The following is a 20,311-nucleotide window of genomic DNA, read 5'->3' on the forward strand; positions in this document are numbered from 1 at the left end:
CCTGCCCCCGGGCTCCCCAATGGGAGTAACTTTCTGACCTTGGCTAAATCCTTGTGGTTTTCTGAGGCCTACATCATCTAAAACCTAGCCTCCCGCCGACCCCCTGGGCAAAGACCTTCCCAGGTGACCCCGCCCCACACAATCTATCCCACCCCCCTTTCAAGACAACGTCTTCCCAGGTGGGTCCCTTTCTGGCAAGAATCAACAAGCAGCCTTGCGGGGGCAGAGGATCCCTCCGAGACCGGAGGGTCTGGGCCCATGCTGCACGGGCCCCAGGGGAGCCTCAGCAAACCAGAGGGTGGCTCTGCAGCCAGCGTGCTCCTGTGCCCGAGTCCGATCCAAGCAAGGGCAAGGAGGAAGGACGGAAACCCACACACCCCTCTAGAGGACACGTCGGGGCGCTCCAGGCGGTTCCGCCCGCCGGGCCTCGGGGCGAACGGCCGCTGGGGGGCGCGCGCTACTCACAGCAGAGGTTACTCCACCAGGGCATGGCGCGCGCCGCCGGCTGGCAGGGGCAGCCCGACAGAGGCCCGGGAGGCCCAGCCTTCCTCTCCCCGCTGCCCCATCGCGGGATGGAGACTGGCGGCCGCCCCCCTAGCCGCGCTGCTGACAAGGGCGCCCCCTAGGGGCCGCCGCACGCGTCACAGAGGGCGCAGCCGCCTGGACCGCGAGCCAGGAAAAGCTCTGATGCCAGGAGCATCACCGCCAGGGGTCCCTCTTCCAAGCGAAGGAAGCACACTCCAGGCCGAAAAACCAGCCAAACCTCACTGCCACCGCGTTCCTGAACTGCATCTCTCTTATCCCCACAACATTCCATCTAGTCGTTGATTTAAAACCCACCTTGGGAGTTGTCTTGTGCGGCAATGGTTAAGGATCCGGCCTTAACGATAGGAACTCGGATTGCTGCTGTGGCCCAAGGTCAATCCCAGGCCCCCGGAGCTGCCGCACGTTGGGGGAATTGCCTTATAGTGGCCCAGGGCACAGCAGGCACCTGTGAATGGGCTGGTTTAGCTCCAAGTGCTTTAATTTCCTGAGTGTTAGAACAAGAACTGGGGACCTCCTGCAGGTCCCCGTTACAAAGCTATCATTTCCAATCATAGAGCCTTAGACCTGGAAGGCAGAGGTCACCTGGTCCCTCCAAACGGTCTACAGAGGAATAAACTGACTTCAAAAATGGTTGTATACGGGGGGAGTTCCCTTCGTGGCTCAGCAGCAATGAACCCGAATAGCATCCACATGGGCGCAGGTTCGATCCCTGGCCTTGCTCAGTGGGTTAAGGATCCGGCGTTGCTGTGAGCGGTGGTGCAGGTCGCAGGCATGGCTCGGATCCTGTGTTGCTGTGGCTATGGGGTAGGTGGCAGCTACATCTCAGATTCAACCCCTAGTCTGGGAACTTCCATATGCTGTGGGTGTGGCCCTAAAAAGACAGTCAATCATTAAATCAATCTATCTATCGATATTAAAAAATGGTTGTATGTGGGAAATACAAAATGATACAGCTACAGTGGGGCAGTTTCTTGCAAAACTGAATATTCTCTTACCATTTGATCCAGCAATCATGCTCCTTGGTATTGACTCAAATATCCTTGGTATTGACTCATACCCACATGGGTATGGGTGGAAAACATGTCCACACAGAACCTGCACAGAGACATTTCTAGCAGCTTTAGTTCTAACTGCAAAAACTTGGAAGCAACCAAGATGTTCTTTATTAGGAGAGTGGATACATGGACTATGGTACATACAGGCAATAAAATATCCTTCAGCACCAAATGCATATTACTGAATGAAAGAACCCGATCTGAGAAGGTAGTATATACTGTATGATTCCAACTGTATGGTATTCTGGAAAAGGCAAAATGTGGGGATAATAAAAAAGATCAGTGGCTCAGTGGAAACAAATCCAACTAGTATCCATGAGGATACGGGTTCAATTCCTGGCTTTGCTCAGTGGGCTGGGGATCTGTCGTTGGCCTGAGCTGTGGTGTAGGTCTCAGGCAAGACTTGGATCCTGTGTTGCTGTGGCTGTGCCTGTGGCCAGCAGCTGTAGCTCCGACTGACCCCTAGGCTGGGAATTTCCATATGCCGTGGGTCCAGCCCTAAAAAGAAAAAAAGAAAAAAAAAAAAAAAAAGACGTGTTGGGGTTCCCATTGTGTGTTAAGAACCCAACATAGTGTCTGTGAGGATGTGGGTTTGTTCCAGCAAGTTGCAGCTCCGATAGGTCTCAGGTGCAGCTCCGATTTGACCCCTAGCCTGGGAACTTCCATGTGCTGCAGGTGTGGCCATTAAAAAAAAAAAAAAAAAAAAAAAAAAAAGGAGTTCCCGTCGTGGTGCAGTGGTTAACAAATCCGACTAGGAACCATGAGGTTGCAGGTTCGGTCCCTGCCCTTGCTCAGTGGGTTAACGATCCGGCGTTGCCGTGAGCTGTGGTGTAGGTTGCAGATGCGGCTCGGATCCCGAGTTGCTGTGGCTCTGGCGTAGGCCAGTGGCTACAGCTCCGATTCGACCCCTAGCCTGGGAACCTCCATATGCCGCGGGAGCGGCCCAAGAAATAGCAAAAAGCCAAAAAAAAAAAAAAAAAAAAAAAGCCTGTGTTGTCAGAAGTGGGGAGGAGGAAGGGAAGAAGAGGCAGGGCACAGGATTTGTTGTAGGACAGATTTTTCTTTTTTAGGAAACTACTCTGCATGAAACACCGATGGTAGATACATATCATTATACATTTGTTCAAACTCACAGAATGTGCAATAATACAAGTGAAGCCTAACGGAAACCATGGACTTTGGGTAGCAATGATGCCAAGGCAGGTGTATCGATGGTAACAGATGGACGACTTGGGGTGGAATGTGGACAGTGGGAGAGGCTGTGCGTGTGGGGGGGTAGGGAGTGTATAGAAACTCTCTGTACTTTCCACTCATTCTTTCTCTGAACTTAAAACTGCTCCAAGAAAGTATTTTTTAATGGTAAACACAAAGTTAGTCTTTTTAAAAGAAAAATAAACTCCAGGCACTTTTTTTTTTTTTTTTCCTCTTTAGGGCCGCACCCATGGCATATGGAGGTTCCCAGGCTAGGGGTCTAATCGGAGCTGCAGGGGCTAGCCTACCCCACAGCCACAGTAACGCCAGATCTGAGCTGAGTCTGTGACCTACACCACAGCTCAGGGCAATCCCATACCCTTAACCCACTGAGTGAGTCCAGGGGTTGAACCCACATCCTCATGGATACTAGTTGGGTTCTTAACCCCCTGAGTCACAATGGGAATTCCTTCCACGTACTTTCAAAGCATTAAAATTCTTATTCTCCATACATCATTATAATCTTTTATAATTTGTAAATGCCACTCATGACAAGAAAAAGTAGACATGTCAACTCCCGCACTTAGAAAAATTGCTACATGTCTGCTGTGGAGAGCAATCTGAATTCTACTTAAGTGTAAAAAGTAGTTTTTTCACGGTTACAGTCATGCTTTTTTTAAAAAAAGAAAGAACACATATCTTACCCACCCACTCACAGATAATGATTCAAAAGGTCACCTGAGTATACCTGCAATTTACATGATATTGTACATCAACTAATCTTCAATAAAAAAAAGGTTTTTTTTTGTCTTTGTAGGGCTGTACCCGCAGCATATGGAGGTTCCCAGGCTAGGGGTGGAATCGGAGCTGTAGCTGCCGGCCTACACCACAGCCACAGCAAAGCTAGATCGAGCTGCATCTGCAACCTACACCACAGGTCAAGACAACACTGGATCCTTAACCCACCGAGTGAAGCCCGGGGTCAAACCTATAACCTCATGGTTCCTGGTTGGATTGCTTCCACTGTGCCACGACAGGAACTCCCTAATGTCTTTTCTTTCTGCTTCATTGTTTCCCTCAGAACAGAAATACTTATTTTTAATAGCTTTTTACCAATTCCAACAGGAATCTATATGAATCGTAGAAGATAAAAAAATGCGGAAGGAGTTCTCTTATGGTGCAGCGGGTGAAGGATCCAGCATTGTCACTGAAGCAGCTGGGGTTATTGCTGAGGCTTGGGTTCCATCCCTGGTCCAGGAACTTCCACAGCCAGAGGGTGAGGCCCCGCTCCCCCCAAAAAAGACAAAGAAAACCGTAAAATTGGGAATAACATCCGTAAAGACAATATCCAGAGATAATCGCTATTAATACCTGTGAGTACTTTCCTCTGGATAAATTATTTGCTATTCAAAACTATGAGAAAGTGGGAGTTCCCATCGTGGCTCAGAGGAAACGAACCTGCCTAGTATCCATGAGGACATAGGTTCAATCCCTGGCCTTGCTCAGTGGGTTAAGGATCCAGCATTGCCTTGGTGTAGGCTGGTGGCTGCAGCTCCGATTTGAACCCTAGCCTGGGAACCTCCATGTGCCACTGGTGTGGTCCTAAAACAAACAAAACAAAAACTATGACATAGTGGCTGCATAATTTAGTTTTCTGTCACCTTGTTTTTAGACTACTATTGTTGGTCCAAAATTTTCCCTGTTTTGGTGGTGCCTGTGGTATGAAGAAGTTACCAGGCCAGGAATCAAAGCCTTGCCACAGCACTGACTCAAGCCACAGAGGTGAAAATGCAGGATCCTTAACTGCTAGAGAACTCCGGGTCCAATTTTTCATGCTCACATGCACGTGTATAAAATCATTGTCCAAATCTGGGGAGGAGTTTTTGATCAGAAGAGGGCAGTATTGAGCAGCCTTCAGCTCTCCAGAACTGGAAGCCTCCAGACTTTCCTAGACCTTCCAGAGCACAAGATGCTGCAGAAACCCATTAATATGTAAAGTTGAGATGCTCTTTCAAAATCCATGAGGTCGAATGCCATGTGGCACCTGTTTTTACCTCTCTGACTCCCAACATAAACGGTTCAAGAGGAAAATGGGCATTTTGAGATAGCTTCCTATCTGTTCTCTTTTTGTTTGCGCCCCATATAAAAATTAGATCTTTTTGCCCCATTTTGGACCAAGCTAAAGTCAAATGTGGTCAAGCCCTTCTTTCTGGATGGGACTCCCTTTCTCACCCGCCCTGCTGTCCCATCCCAACTGTACACAGCACAGCAAAATCACCCCCGTGTTTCCCAGGTTCTGGCTGAAGGCAGAACCTCTCAGCTCAGACCAGGATCCTTCCCACGCATGTTCCAGTTACCGGTTAGCAGAGCGCTTTTCAAAGGTGCTTCTGTGTGCTGTCTGTATGCAGGTTCCGAGGGAGTTGAAAGATCTTGGCTTGGTGAGCAAAGAAGGTGGCTGTTAAATGCATAGAAGAACAGCCAAAAGACAAGGGGTGGCAGAGAAGAGGGACCATGGCAGCTGGTGCCAGGAGGCAGATGACAATGGTGGAGAGGCCTTCCCAGAAAGACAGTCCAGTGTTTGCCTGTTTGGACTTGGCAGGACACAATCCAGTCACAACCCACAATTACCAGCAGGTCGCTAAGACTTTCACTTTTACATGACTTCAGAACCTCCTCTGCTCGAGTCTGACACATCAGTTCCTTCTGGAATTATTTTCTGCCTCCGATTTGTCCAATTAGATTGGAAGAGGAGGAGTTCCCCAGTGGCTCAGCAGATTAAGGAATTGGTATTGTCACTGCCATGGCTTGGGTTCGATCCCTGGCCCGGGAATTTGCACATGCCTTCCCAAGCGATGGGAAGAGGCACGTCAAAAAGCTTTCTCATTTAAGCATCACTGATTGGGAGATACACTTTCTTGCTTCCCAGAAAGTCCTTCCACAAAATAACTGGTTTTAGGGTGGGCCTTTCTGACACAGTGTATGATGGTCACTCATGCGAGGCTCTGAATTATCCAGCCATTTTGCAGAAGGCTGCTGTTCATCCCCCAAATCTCTCATACGTAAAGTCCAAGCGTGGTACTCACAGTCACTGAGGCTAGAAAATTGTTCAGCTAGAAACTCCACACTCTCACCAGGCATCAAAGTTGGCCAAAAGGCTGGGAAAGGGAGTCGGTCACGGTGTCGGCTGGGAAAGGCTCTAGGAGGCAGGACCGGCAGATACGTTCATCCTGATGCAGTCCTGCTTGTCGCTGGTCCTCTCCCCACCCCACGGACACTTCAAAGGGCGAGAAAAGACTACAACACAACGGTCCTCATACCCATCAGCAGCTCCCCAAACCCGGTCTTACCTGGTCCTTGCTTTGTGTCAACATGTTTTCTACTCACAACCAGGACTGGAAGCAACATCATGCAAGCCTTGCTTCATAAATAAATTTCAGCATTGGAGTTACCACTGTGGCACAGCGCAAACGAATCTATCATCCATGAGGATGCGGGTTCCATCCCTGGGCTTCCTCTGTGAGTTAAGATTCCAGCGTTGCCATGAGCTGTGGTGTAGGTGGCAGACGCGGATGGATCCCGCATTGCTGTGGCTGTGGTGTAGTCTGGCAGCTATAGCTCTGAATGGACCCCTACCCTAGGAACTTCCATATGCCTCGGGTACAGCCCTTAAAAAAAAAAAAAAAAAAAAAAAAAAAAAGCATAAATAAATAAGTAAAAATAAACCTCAGCATAGAAACCAAATATTTCTCCCCCCCCCCTTTTTTTTGTCCCTTTAGGGCTGCACCCTCAGCATATGGAGGTTCCCAGGCTAGGGCCTGAATTGAAGCTGTAGCCACTGGCCTACACCAGAGCCACAGCAACATCAGATCCGAGGCGCATCTTCGACCTACACCACAGCTCACGGTAATGCTGGATCCTTAACCCACTGAGTGAGGCCAGGGATCGAACCTGCGTCTTCGTGGATGCTAGTCAGATTCGTTTCCACTGAGCCAGGTCGGGAACTCCTCTCTTCCCTCTTTCTGGGAGAATATTCTAATCATTTGCTTTTGGGAGAGAGGGTCTATCTGTTGGAAACATTACTTGGAAAATTAAAAAAAAAGATTTAAAGATGACATGGAAAGTGCTTTCACGCCCTTAATTTTTCTGCACGTGCTCTAGAAGGAAGGTCTTTAAGGGTGAACGTGTAGCTTCAGAGATGCAGGAAGGATAAAGGATGAAGTGACAGTGCAGCTTCTGAAGTTGTCTCCTCACAGCAAAGGCCCTGAGTAAGCATTTTATTGGTCTTTATGGTTTTTTTTTTTTTTAAGACAAATGAAAAGTCTCCGTAAAGAAAAAGTATGGAGAGTGAAACAGAGAAGAAAAGCAACAGCTGGCAGTACATACTTTCTGTCACTGTAATTTCATTTTTAAAAGCAAACTATCCTCAGTTACGATATTACAGGAAAACTTTTATCTTTAACAGGAATAATCTGAGTTGCTGAATATATTAAACAGCTTAACAAGCCCTTTCCAGGCTAAAACAAAACAAAACAAAACAAAAAAAACACTACAGAATATTAATGAAATCAAATACATGCGAGAACAAATGAATAGTTATATCTTTCGTGATGTCAAAAGAACCAAAACTTGGACATTTCATGGATAGAAATCCTACTTTGGCAGAGACCTGTCAAAGCTTTTTCCACGTAGAAGTTATCTACTAAACTATGTTATCTGCAGATAAATGTCCAGTTAATCCCAATTTATAATATCAATCATAAGAGATCTGTCATGTGTATGGGCGAATATACATTTTCCTTGTGAAAATACAGTCCCCCACCTCCCCACTCTCCAAGGATCCATGATCCCAAAAGGTTCAAGGTCCTGTCCTGGATCCTGCTCCCCATGCAGACAGCCTGCCCGCAAGCTCCACAAAACTCAACAACCACTTGTGGGTCCAAAAGCTGCAAGATCGGCTTTCTTTTCTCACTCTTCCAAATACTTCGAGATTACACGATAATAGCATGATTTGTTTTCTTTTCCTTTAGAGGTTTAAAAGAAAAAAGAAAACTTTTAAGGAATATGATAGATTACAAAATGTTAATGTTTTTATCCAAACGTAGCTGGGTCTGCCAGAGAAACAGTACAATGTTGCAAACAGCTATGACACTGATTTTTTTTCAGCGTAGTATAACCAGGGCTCTCCAATCCCCACACACATCAGGACGGCTTGCTGTGACATCTGGAACTGGTTAACTTTCCCCCACGATTTGCAGAACTGTCCTGGAATTTTTCCAGGAATTCTCCACATTCTAAATCCATCCGTTATATGCTACACACCCAACCCACGCTCCTTGTTCCAAGGCTCATCACCCAGGACACCTCCAAAGAGAGATGTGTAACTGGGGCTAAAACCCAGAGAAGCAAAACCCTGTACAGGAGCCCGAGGTGAGGGGCAGCATCGGCCCCGGCCTTGACCTGAACATCCTAGCACACACGTGGGCCCCACAGACCCAACATCAGCATCTTCCGTGTGAGAAAGAGATCCTTTACGAGCCACCCTGCAGTTGTGAAAACACCGAGAGCAATGGCGTTTTCCTGATCAAAAGGAGGTTAAACCATCACTTTTGGCAGGATGATTGTGGAGAATAATGATACCAACCACTCAGAGTGGGCATTCAGCATGTGGCAGTACCTGGGCCAGAGCTGTGAGGGTGTCCATTTCACGTCGCACATGTCCCCTGACAACCAGTCTGCAGCCTTGGGGGTGGGTATTTTTTTCCATCTTGTACAATGAGATGCGTAAGTGCGCTGCCAATAATCTAGAACTTGCGTGAATGTTGGAGGATTCTTCTGTCCCCGTGTACTTGGGAGACAAAGAATACTGTTGCCCATTCCTCACGTTACTCTGCATTTAGTCTTAATAATACGTATGAGTTAGGGGGGAAAAAGGGAAGGTATTTTCCTAATTCAAAAAGGTTTTTGTGTCGTTGGTGCTGGCACACTGTGGGGAAGGGGACACCTCTTTCATCATCACGGCGTCCAATGACTTACTTTCTAGTTGGAAGATGGAGTTACTGCTAACGGGACGTGAGGGAAAGACTTCAGGAAAGGCGACAATATGTCATGTGAATAGAATCCATCACACGGGAAGGTCTGCTGTATTCGTTGCAGGGGGTGGTGGCTGCACGGGCTCTGGGGAGGGGAGAGTGATGGCCACTATTAAGTGACAGCTTTCCCCTGCTTTAAGAAAGGAAAATCCTTCCTTGAGGAGGTCTACAAAAATGTCGTCAATCCCATTCCCTGCCTATGAATTGGGAAACTGAAACACACTCCTCACATAAGGCGGTCCTGCCAAAGCAGCCAGGAGCAACTTTCCCCTCTACTATTTATTTATTCATTTGTCTGTTTAGGCCATGCTGTCGAAGGTTCAGGGCCAGGGATCGAACTCTTGCCACAGCCGTGACCTAAGCTGCAGCACGGATGACACCAGGTCCTTAGCCACTGTGCCACCAGGGAACTCCCCTCCTACATTATTTAAACAGGCAATCCCGAGGCACAAGAAACCTTGGATACTCAATTAATCTTTAACGCCAATGTTAAAAGCCTTTATTGCTTTTCAAGATTCTGACCAACTCTTTAAAGACTATTGATTATAAATCTTCCTGATCAGAATCACTTGTGGAGGGGAAAAAAATTGACCGTGGAAACTCCTTTTTCATATTTACCTCTTCCATTGCGAAATGTTTACTTGCTATTAAGTTTCTGAGTGTAAGATTTCTGAAGATAATATGAGAAAAAGAAGGTTTATGGATGTATGGCTGGATCACTCTGCTGTACAGCAGAAGTTGACTCAACACTGTACATCCAGTATACTTTAAAAAGTTAAAAAAAAAATATTTTCTGCACACTTTCTTTTCACCAGGAAAATGTACCACATTTTGCTTCATTCTTCATATCAACATTGTAATAAAAATAAAACTGAGAAAGCAATCGATCTCATTACTTAACGTTGCCTTAAACAGCCGACAGCTCTTCCAACTGTTTCTGTTCCTTTATCAGCCCATTAGGATTATAGGAACCAATTTTTTCAAGCCTCCTCAAGTATTCCACGTTTGTTAACTCTTAAATTTCTGCTTAAAAGGACCACCCTCCCTTCCCATAAGAAACATGGCATATGATGAACTCATCAAAGAGCAGATATAATAAAGATTACACTGGACACAAAAAGCGCCCAGAAATAAAGTCATGCATGGTCATAGAGGCCCCACTCCCCAGCTGTAACACCCCCAAACCACACCCCCAGGCAGCCTCAGTCAGGGTTGGGCACTTCTTTATCTCACTCCTAGAAAAATGAATGATCTGAAAAAAAAATGAAAAATTTGGGGGTTTTAATTTTTAAATTTTGCGTAGTCTCATCATAGTTTCTAGGCTCCGTGTAAATTTTCACCTCAGGCAAAAGGTAGAAAGGCCAGTCCAGGAAACTTGGGGAAGGAATTTTAAGACAATCTCAAAGTAAACAAGCTAATCTATAGGAAGTGAGAGGTATTTTTAGTTTTGCTCAACTTTCACATTCATTAAAAATTCCAGAGGCGGATGAGGCTTTGCAGAAGCGATTAGATTGAGAACAATTTTAAGTCCAAGAAATTCTATATTGCACTTTGAAGAAAACACGTGTTTATTTGGAGAACAGCAATCTCAGATATTTAGAGAAGAGTTGGTCTAATAAAAATCTAAATTAGCAAATGAAGCTTAAATTTGATGGGGGGAAAAGGCAGAGAGGAGGAGAAAGCAGGCAGGTTCCTAAGATTTCCAGCTACAGTACAATTGCATGAAAAGATCAAATGACAAGCGGGAGGAGCTGAGAACTTTCCACAAGTTTGCTATCTGTAACTTACTAGCTAGAGGTAGGTATTAAACCTTATCACTTACACTCAGCCAGATTACTAGAAAGCAAGCTGAAGACCTTACTATTCACTGCCTGACCGCTGCTGACCTTAGTTACTGATTTTACAGTAACGATGGCTTCATAAAAACTACCGCTTAACACTTGAGTCCCCTAAATCGCCAAGTGTTCCTTCGTTGAAAGTTCCTAAGAAGCAGGTCAACAGCAGAATTTACCTCTTTTTTTTTTTTTTTTTTTTTAAATCACCACAGCAAGCGATTTAGGTCTTCACAACCTATTTTCAAATTCAGTCCAATCTAACATGTGTCTCCTGGGCCGGCGCGGCTGCTTTCCTCTGCCCGGGGCAGGGGTGCGACCCTTCACAAAATGCATTCCAGGTCTCCCCTGGGCAAAGTCAGGAAGATTCCAGCACAGGCCAAGAGAAAACCAAAGAGAGAATGCTCTTCTGAGCCAAAAGGCAGCCCCGGGGGGAGAAAGAGATGCCCCATCCGGATGTCCAGCCGCCGCCCCGCAGCCTCTCCCAGCCCAAAGCAGGTGACTCCACCTGCCGTGGAGGGAGAACACTACAGACCTGGCTCCCGCCTTACCTGTGATGGTGACGATCCCCAGCATCCTGGACCGGCACCTCCCAGGCGGGAGCGACCGGGCCTCGCCCCCCTCTGGCGCTTGGCTGAAGCCCAAGGGGGTCTTGCTAACCCGCTGCGGTCTCGCCGGGATCCGAAAGAACGAACCGCCCAGCCACCCCAGGAGGATCAGCAAGAACCAGAGTTGCCTTCGCAACAGCAGCAAGAAGCGGACGGAGGATGCCTTTCCCCAGCTAATTATAGGAGGACCCACCCATCCACCCACCCATCCGGGCTGGGGGCCGGGGGCCGGGGGCCGGGGGCCGGGGGCCGGGGCTGGCCCGCCCTCCCCGCGCTCCGGGACTTGGCACCGCGCTCGCGCGTCATGTGTTTCGTTTTAAAGGAGGGGAGCCCTCCCTGTGGCGGGTCTCTGTTACTGGTCAGTAAGGCTCTGCAGCGAGACCCAGGGAGGGTCTTTAAAAAGTTGCTGGGATGAATAAGACCAGAGTCAGCAGCATTTTATCTAAAGCGTTACTTCATTCCTGGCACCGAGTTACTTCTATATCTCAGCTTTTACTATTACTTAAAGGAAATAAACCGCACAGATATTAAAGTCTGTCATTAAAAAAAAAAAATACTGTTCTGTATCCTCGTGTTTGTTTAAAGGCTGATGAGGTGCAAAAATGCTCTTCCCTTTTTAGCACCTATAGTATTTTCACCATCTGCTACACACACACACACACACACACACACACACACACACAACTACACTGATCTGGGGGTTGGCAAGCCTCAGCTGTCCACTTTCCTGAACTTTTTGAGAAGGGCTGTTACAAGGCGAACTTTGTGTCTTCAGCACTTGATCAAGGCAGCAGCTATTTTTTGGGGGGGGGGGCCCTACCTGGGCATGTGGAAGTTTCTGGGCCAGGGATCTGACCCAAGCCACAGCAGTGACAACCGCAGAGCCACAAGGGAACTCCCAAGTTAACTTTTAAACAACTCAAATACTTGAGCATAATGTCCTTTTTAAAATTTTTTTAATGGTGTAATGTTAGCTAAACTTTTTTCCCCCTTTATTTTTGGCCGCCCTGCAGCATATGGAGTTCCTGGGCCAGGGATCAGATCCCCGTGCTGCAGCTGCAGCAACACTGAATCCTTTAACCCACTGTGTGGGCTAGGGATCGAACAGCCGATCGGGTTGTGCCACAGCAGGAGCTCCAAGCTAAACTTTTAGATCACACTATGCCATGTTCCAATGTAGAGACACAACTGACTCTCTAATATGTAAGCCACACACCATGAAAATCAGTCAGAACCAAAGTTCAAAATTCAGAATTTTTCAGGCAGCTCTAAATTCTTAAACACAGGATAAGTAAGTACTAAATTGGGGGCTCTTACAATTTTGACACAGTTTCACGTATCAATTTTCTATTAGCCAAGGCCATTTAGGCCCCCCTACGTTTGTTTCTTTTTTTTTCATCCTTTTCCCCTTTATCACTTCATGCCTTGCCTGTCTGACCCCATTAACCAGGCTCTCCCTATAAGTAAACAAAAGAAAGATTTTACTATTGCTTTTTTCTTTAGACCATGAAGATCTTGTTCATTATTGCTCGGGAGAAGGGAGGAAGGAGGGGAGTTTGGGGTGGACCAGGGTGGACACAGGAAAAAGAAGGAAGAGGGGGGTAAGAATTTTCCAAAAAACGCTGAGCACAGCCTGGGCGGGGCGGGGCGGAGAGAATGGCACGTAGTTACTCCATATAACCACCAGGGGGCGCAACGCACCCTATCCGGCCTACCCTGAGCAAGGTTAACTGGCATCTTGCCAGCAATTAGATCTTGTTACAAAAATCAGCTTCAGCCTGTCCATACATAGATTTTCCCTCTGACCTTCCCACCAGCACCCAGCCTGGTCACACGTCCACGTGGGAACAGAGAGTGATGTGCTTTGTCGTGATGCCTGGGAGCCGATTCCCAGAGAGCCACTTAGCAGCGTCCTCACCTTTTATCTGCCCTAGAGTCATCTTCACTTAGGTTCACAAATTGCTTCAATTACGGTGAAAGTCTGGTGTGTGTGAAATGTTGGTTCTAATGGTCCCACTGCAATTCACATAGCTCAGGGGTCAGGGCAGATCCGCATTCCTCTGCCGAGGGCATGTATACACACACACACACACACACACACACACACCTGTGCCCCCCACTTCCATGCCCCCTCAGACTAGAGAGTCCTAGCTGTACAAATCATAGATAAAGCCACCTATGAAGACTCCATTGGGATGCACATTAAATGAATGGTCTTCAGCTTCCCAAGCGTGTCTCTCAACCCAGACACTGTGTCTTTATTTGGAGCCCAACCCCCTTCCCCAGAGTTGTCCCAGGAGCCTGGGCTATACCTCAAGGGGGTCTAAGGTCTCAGCTCTGCATCATTTCTCAGCACCAGCGGTTGGGGACAGCAGATGGCTATCATCTGATGTCACCTCTAAAATACAAATATTCAACTTATGGGTGCATCTGGGTGTCCACTGAGTCTGCCCCTGCTTGGTGGTACCACCAGCTCCTCTCCTTCCTCTAAGTCCAAACTCTAACACCAGGACAGGCATTAGCCATTCACCTGAGCTGGATGGGAAGAAACATCACCAGGTGAAATCACAAGACTCATTCGAAATAATATTTAAAAAGGTAAAAGGTATCTCTGTTCAGTTCTGGCGCTTCAACTTTTTGTTCCTTTTCACGACACTGGTGACGATACTAACACAGCTCATTCGATATCCTTAAAGAGGTAGGTTCAGCCGCGAGGCAGAGCAACAGGTCATGGGGCAAGTCGTGGCCTCTCTTAGCAGACAGTCTCCTTTGATCTCCACCTCTAAGCGGGATCAAGGACAGGGTGTGTGACACGGCTGCGACACACAGAGGATAAGCCTCTGTGGGTCATGGATGTACAAAAAGCCATCAATCAGGATAAAAGCCAGAGTCGAGATCAGACCTGAGGTCAGTGTACAAGGCAGCAGGCAACTTTCTTTTGTTAGCCCTTTCATTCCCTTTTTGCTTGTTTTGGTTAAATCTGAATTTTCAGAGGAAGACATCCTCACCCAGAGCAAAGATGACGGGAAACTGTTTACCAATATCAGAAAGAGGTGGATGACGGAAAGCGTTTTCCCAAAACGTCATGGATGGTTCCACAAATATTTACCAAGTTCTCGCTCCACGTTAATTATGCTAAGTGCCCAGGGAGCCCAGTCTTGGGCAGTGGACACATCCCCTCGGGTGACATCTGAGCGAGCCTCCGAAAGGCTGGGGGCTGTGAGGGGACAGCGCCATCTGAGGAGCAGAGGAAGGCAGCCCCACAAAGGGAACAGCGTGGGGAAAGGCATGAGGATCATGTAGGGAATGTGAGTGAGTCCTTTACAGCTACAGGCTCAGCGTCTACTTGGGGAGAACAGGCTGGGAGAGGCAGAGGTGAAAACTGGAAAGGAGACAAGAAATATTACATCTGAGGCCACATTATGAAGGGCTTTGAATGACATCTTAGGAACTGTAACAATCCAGTTTAACAAAATGGGTGAAAGAGTTCCCTGGTGGGTCCGCAGATTAAGGGCCTGACACTCACTGCTGATGCCGTGGTTACCTCTGTGGCATGGGTTCGATCCCTGGCCCAGGCACTTCCGCATGCCACAGGCACAGCCAAAACAAACCAAAAAAAACCCCCAGAAAACAAAAAAAGAGTGAAGGATCTGATTCCTCTAAGGCAGACAACGCAAATGGCCAATAAGAACGTAAAAAGATGCTCAGTATCATCAGCCACCGGGAAAATGCAAAGCAAAATCACAATGAGATACCAATTCACACTCACAGGATGGCTAAAATCTAAAAGACAGACAAGAAAACAAAAACAGGAGAATCGACTCTCATACATCGATAGTGGGAATGAAAAGGTGTAGCCCTTTGGAAAACAGTCTGGCACTGCCTCAAAATGTTCAACACCGATTTCCTGCAGGACCCAGTAGTGTTACTCCCACATATACACCCGAGAAGAATGAAAACTTATGTCCAGCCCCAAACTCGCACAAGCACATTGGTAGCTGACAAAAAGTAGAAGCCACCCAAATGTCCATCAGCGGATGCATAGAGAAACGAAATTTGGTATATCTACACAAAGGAACATGAAAACTTGCTAAGCGAAAGAAGCTAGTCCCCAAAGAGCAAATACTGATATATTATTTAATTCCATTGATATGACACATGGCAGACAGAAACTATACAAGCAGTTACCCAGCCCCAGAGCTGGAGAGACAGATGGCCGACAGGTACAGTGGTTCTTGTCGAGGAAGTGAAAATGTTCTGAAATTGACTGTGGTGATGGTCGTACACTTCCGAGGACATACGAAAAACCACTGACCACTGACATGCATCCTTCCTTTTTTTTTTTTCAATGGCCACACCTTCAGCATATGGGAGTTCCCAGGCCAGTGACAGAACCTGCACCTCTGCAGGGACCGAATCACTGCCGTCAGACTATGAACCCACGGCCCCACAGGGGGAGCTTCATGTACACTTTATTTATTGATTTATTTTGCACTTATTACTATTCTTTTAAAAAAATTTTTATTATAGTTGATTTACAATGTTCTGTCCATTTCTGCTGTACGGTGCACTTTTTAAAATTAAAGTATTGTTGATTTACGATGTGTGCCAATTTCCATTGTATAGCACAATGACCTAGTCATACATATATACACGTTCTTTTTCCTATATTATCTTTCATCGTGGTCTATCCCAAGAGACTGGATATAGTTCCCTGTGTGGTAGAGTAGGACTTCATTGTTTATCCATTCTTTTTTATTCTTCGTCTTTTTTTTTTTGCGCGGGTCGGGGGGGGGCACTGCACCTGCAGGATATGGAAGTTCCCAGGGTAGGGGTCCAATTGGAGCTGTAGCCGCCAGCCTATGCCACAGTCACAGCCACGCTGGATCCGAGCCGTGTCTATGACCTACACCACAGCTCATGGCAACGCCGGATCCTTAACCCATTTAGCAAGGCCAGGTATTGAACCCGTGTCCTCATGGATGCTAATTGGGTTCATTAACCACTGAGCCACAATGGGAACTCCTGCTTATCCATTCTAAATATAATAGTTTGCATCTACTAACCCCAAATTCCTAGTCCATCCCATTCCCCCCTGCTGGCAACAAGTCTCTTCTCTATGGCTGTGAGTCTGTTTCTGTTGTGTAGACAGGTTCATTTGTGCCACATTTTAGATTCCACACTGAAGTGATATAATATGGTATTTGTCTCTTTTTCTGACCTTACCTCACTTAGTATCAGAATCTCTAGTTGCATCCATGTTGCTGCAAATGGTGTTGTTTCATTCTTTTTTACGGCTGAGTAGTATTCCATTGTATATATGTGCATCTTAATCCATTCATCTGTGGATGGACATTTAAGTTGTTTCCATGTCTTGGCTATTGTGAATAGTGCTGCAATGAACATAGGGCTGCTTGTATCTCTTTGAAGTATAGTTTTGTCTGGATAGATGCCCAGAAGTGGGATTGCTGGGTCATATGGTAGTTCTATATGTAGCTTTCTGAGGAACCTCCATACTGTTTTCCATAGTGATTGTACCAATTTACATTCTCACCAACAGTGTGGGAGGGTTCCCCTTTCTCCACACCCTCTCCAGCATTTGTTATTCGTAGACTTATTAATGATGGCCAGTCTGATTGGTGTGAGGTGGTACCTCATAGTAGTTTTGATTTGCATTTATCTAATAATCAGTGATGTTAAGCATCTTATCATGCGCCTGTTGGCTGTCTGTAGTCTTCTCTGGAGAAATGTTTATTTAGGTCTTCTGCCCATTTTTCTTTTTTGCTGTTGTTGAGTTGTATGAGTTGTTTGTATATTTTGGAGATTAAGCTCCATGTTATGCTTTAAATGGATCCATTACATGGTACATGAATTATATCTCATTAAAGCGTTTTTTTGTCTTTCCTAGGGCTGCACCCGAGACATACAGAGTTTCCGGGCCAGGGGTCGAATCAGAGCTGTAGCCGCCGGCCTACGCCACAACCACAGCAACGCAGGATCCGAGCCATGTCTGCGACTTATATCACAGCTCACAGCAACGCCAGATCGTTAACCCACTGAGCAAGGGCAGGGATCGAACCCGCAACCTCATGGTTCCTAGTCAGATTCGCTAACCACTGAGCCATGATGGGAACTCCTAAAGTTCTTTCTTTTTTTTTTTAAAGAATTTTGTTTGAGTTATGGAAGCTGCAGGGAATCACTGGAGGTTTTGGAGCCGAGTCGGTGGCACATAATTTGAACTGTGACTTAGAAAAGCTAACTGGGCAGTAATGACAAGGAGGCAGTTACTCTAGAAATAAAACTGATGGAAACCATTGTGACCAAGGCGAGGGAGTCAAAGGTTCATCCCCCCAGCAGGACAAGGGGAAGCTGCTGCAGGCCACGCGGAGCTCTGGGTCATCCAAATGCAACGAGGCAGGTGAAGTAAAAGCTCTGGAATCCTGAGGAAGAGGAATCTAAAGAAGGGCTTGGAGAATGGACAGCGATCAGAGGCAATCAAGGAGAAAGTGCACCGGAAGCCCCAAGCGGAGAGGATGCAACGATGGAAAGAGTAGAAACAGGACCAAGCACGTCACAAAGCAGTGACACATGCTGAGAGCCGAGGAAGCCTCACCATCTGGGACAAAAAGCTGCCCTAAAGATGAGGACCAGTATATCAGGATGAGCACTGATGCCAGGCTCCTTAACTTCCTCCAGGGAGTATTTAACCCAAACCTGAGCATCGGGTACTGGGGACTTGGACTCACACCCAATCCAGCCCCTCCTCCCCCCCACTCTCTTTTCACCCTGGCCTTACACTTGGAGGAAAATAAAGCCAGGCCCAGTGAGGTCTCTTCTAGCACAAGAAAGGGCAGGTGAGGTCAAGGAAGCATGCATGCACTGTTGCTCCTGTAACATGCGTCAGAGATCATCTAGGGTTGAGTTAGAAGCTGCTGCAAACTAATAACCATGAAGAAGATGAATCTATACATTAAATGACATTAGGGCAGGTTCTCCTGGACTCGGCATATTCTTCAAGTCTCCGCTCCTCTGCACGGAACACGGACAAATGCCAGCTAATTGAATTTTATGGTCCAGTTGAACTGGACATGTTTGTGTAGACATGGTTATTTTGAGTCAAAATCCTCCAGACAAATAATCTGAAGACTGACTCCTCAAAGGGACTATTGTAATACAATAGAAAAGCTAAGGGGGATTTAAAAGTCACTTAACAAGACAATTTAGCTAACAACAACAACAAAAAAAAGGCAAAGGGAAATTAAATAGTTAAGAACTCAATCCAACTGATGAAAGTGACAAAGAATAAGTATTATTTCTTCCCTTATTGCATCCATATGATTTTATATTTTTGATTTGGCCATTCTACTTTTATGAGCTATGCCAAATGAAAATAGAGACGTATGCATGAAAATGTCAGCTGCTGGGGATGTATAAGGTTACTAACTCTTCCGTGGAATATTGGGCAAAACAATATGTTTGGAGCAATTAACGACAAGGATAATGCTGGCAGTGAACACCTCTTTGTTCAGAAGATAAACTATACATTCAATTTAATCTCAGTTTTGCTTCCTGAATTGCATATATCTGCACAGAGATGAGCTGAGGGAAAAAAAATGTCCAGAAAGAAAACTAACAAAAATCAGCCGTAGTGGAATTAGTAAAAATTTTACTAATCTTCTACAATCTCTGTTACTTTCACAGTTCGAATGCAAACACAGTCAACATCCAGCTCTGGGCTGTATGGGGTGGGGACCAGTACTGCTGGACCTTGAGCCTTAAAGCAATACCTCAGATTTGCCATCAAAAATGCAAGAGAGGGAGTTCCCATCGTGGCGCAGTGGTTAACGAATCCGACTAGGAACCATGAGGTTGCGGGTTCGGTCCCTGCCCTTGCTCAGTGGGTTAACGATCCGGCGTTGCCGTGAGCTGTGGTGTAGGTTGCAGACGCGGCTCGGATCCCGCGTTGCTGTGGCTCTGGCGTAGGCCGGTGGCTACAGCTCCGATTCAACCCCTAGCCTGGGAACCTCCATATGCCGCGGGAGCGGCCCAAGAAATAGCAACAACAACAACAACAACAACAACAAAAAAAGACAAAAAGACAAAAAAAAAAAAAAAAAAATGCAAGAGAGGGAAACGTGACGCAGCAGAAACGAATCCAACTAGGAACCATGAGGTTGTGCGGGTTTGATCCCTGGCCTCGCTCAGGGGGTTAAGGATCCGCCACTGCTGTGAGCTGTGGCTGTGGTGTGGGCCGGCAGCTGTAGCTCCGATTCAACTCCTAACCTGGGAACTTCGATATGCTGCAAGTGTGGCCCTAAAAAAGAAAAAAAATGAAAAAATAAAAAGCAAGACAGTCTGAATCATTATCTTAAACTCCTAATCACAGAGTATATAAATTAGCAAGCTGAAAGCAGACTAAAGTCAATGTGTCTTTTTTTTAAGGCCACATCTACGGAAGTTCCTGGGGCCAGGGATGGAATCTGAGCTGCAGCTGTGACCTACACCACATCTGTGGAATGCACACCACATCTGTGGCAATGCCAGATCCTAACACACTGTACCAGGATGGGGTTCAAACCCAGGCTACAGTTGCATTCTTAACCCACTGTGCCACAGCAGGAACTCCCCAAAGTGTGATCTTTTAAAAATCAGACAATTTAAAAAAAAGTTGTTTCACTATTAAATTTGGTTGGGTATTTGTACAGGAATCAAATATTTTCCTGAGCACCTGGAGTTCAAATCCTCTAGTTAAACACCTTTCTTTGCTTGAGTAGACAGAAGATGCCAAAATCTGAAAAATCCAGCTTCTAGCTCTGGTTCTTCTGAAAGCAACACAGCCACAGGCAATGTATTCTTTTAAATCCCTGAGCTTCAACTGATGTAAGAACAAATATACTGCCCAGGCCAATGTTACTCTGAGGTTCGAATAAAGTTAACCCTGGCACTACCACATATATGCTAGGCACATAATAAATGTTAGCTATTAGGCT

General features: G+C 46.4%; 1 protein-coding gene across 3 annotated transcripts in view; it reads right to left on the bottom strand.

Annotated features, from left to right (window-relative positions):
• Positions 1 to 20,311, bottom strand: part of AKAP12 (A-kinase anchoring protein 12) — a 110,925-nt gene that overhangs the window by 12,940 nt on the left and 77,674 nt on the right. The window contains exon 1 of one of the 3 annotated variants that reach the window (XM_085023798.1): positions 11,265 to 11,472. The exons of 1 other annotated variant lie outside the window; for it this stretch is intronic. In XM_085023798.1, coding sequence (XP_084879924.1) covers positions 11,265 to 11,289 — 25 coding nt within the window. In that variant the 5' untranslated portion in view covers positions 11,290 to 11,472. Of the gene's footprint in view, positions 1 to 465; positions 702 to 11,264; positions 11,473 to 20,311 lie in introns of those variants that run through there. One more of the 3 variants, XM_085023804.1, reaches the window with a different exon arrangement.

The sequence above is a fragment of the Sus scrofa genome, chromosome 1 (assembly GCF_054392235.1).
Source record: "Sus scrofa isolate SSC_HxYL_T2T_F1_AM1 chromosome 1, Sscrofa_HxYL_maternal_Yorkshire_Landrace_v2.0, whole genome shotgun sequence".
NCBI classification, from domain to species: Eukaryota; Metazoa; Chordata; class Mammalia; order Artiodactyla; family Suidae; genus Sus; species Sus scrofa.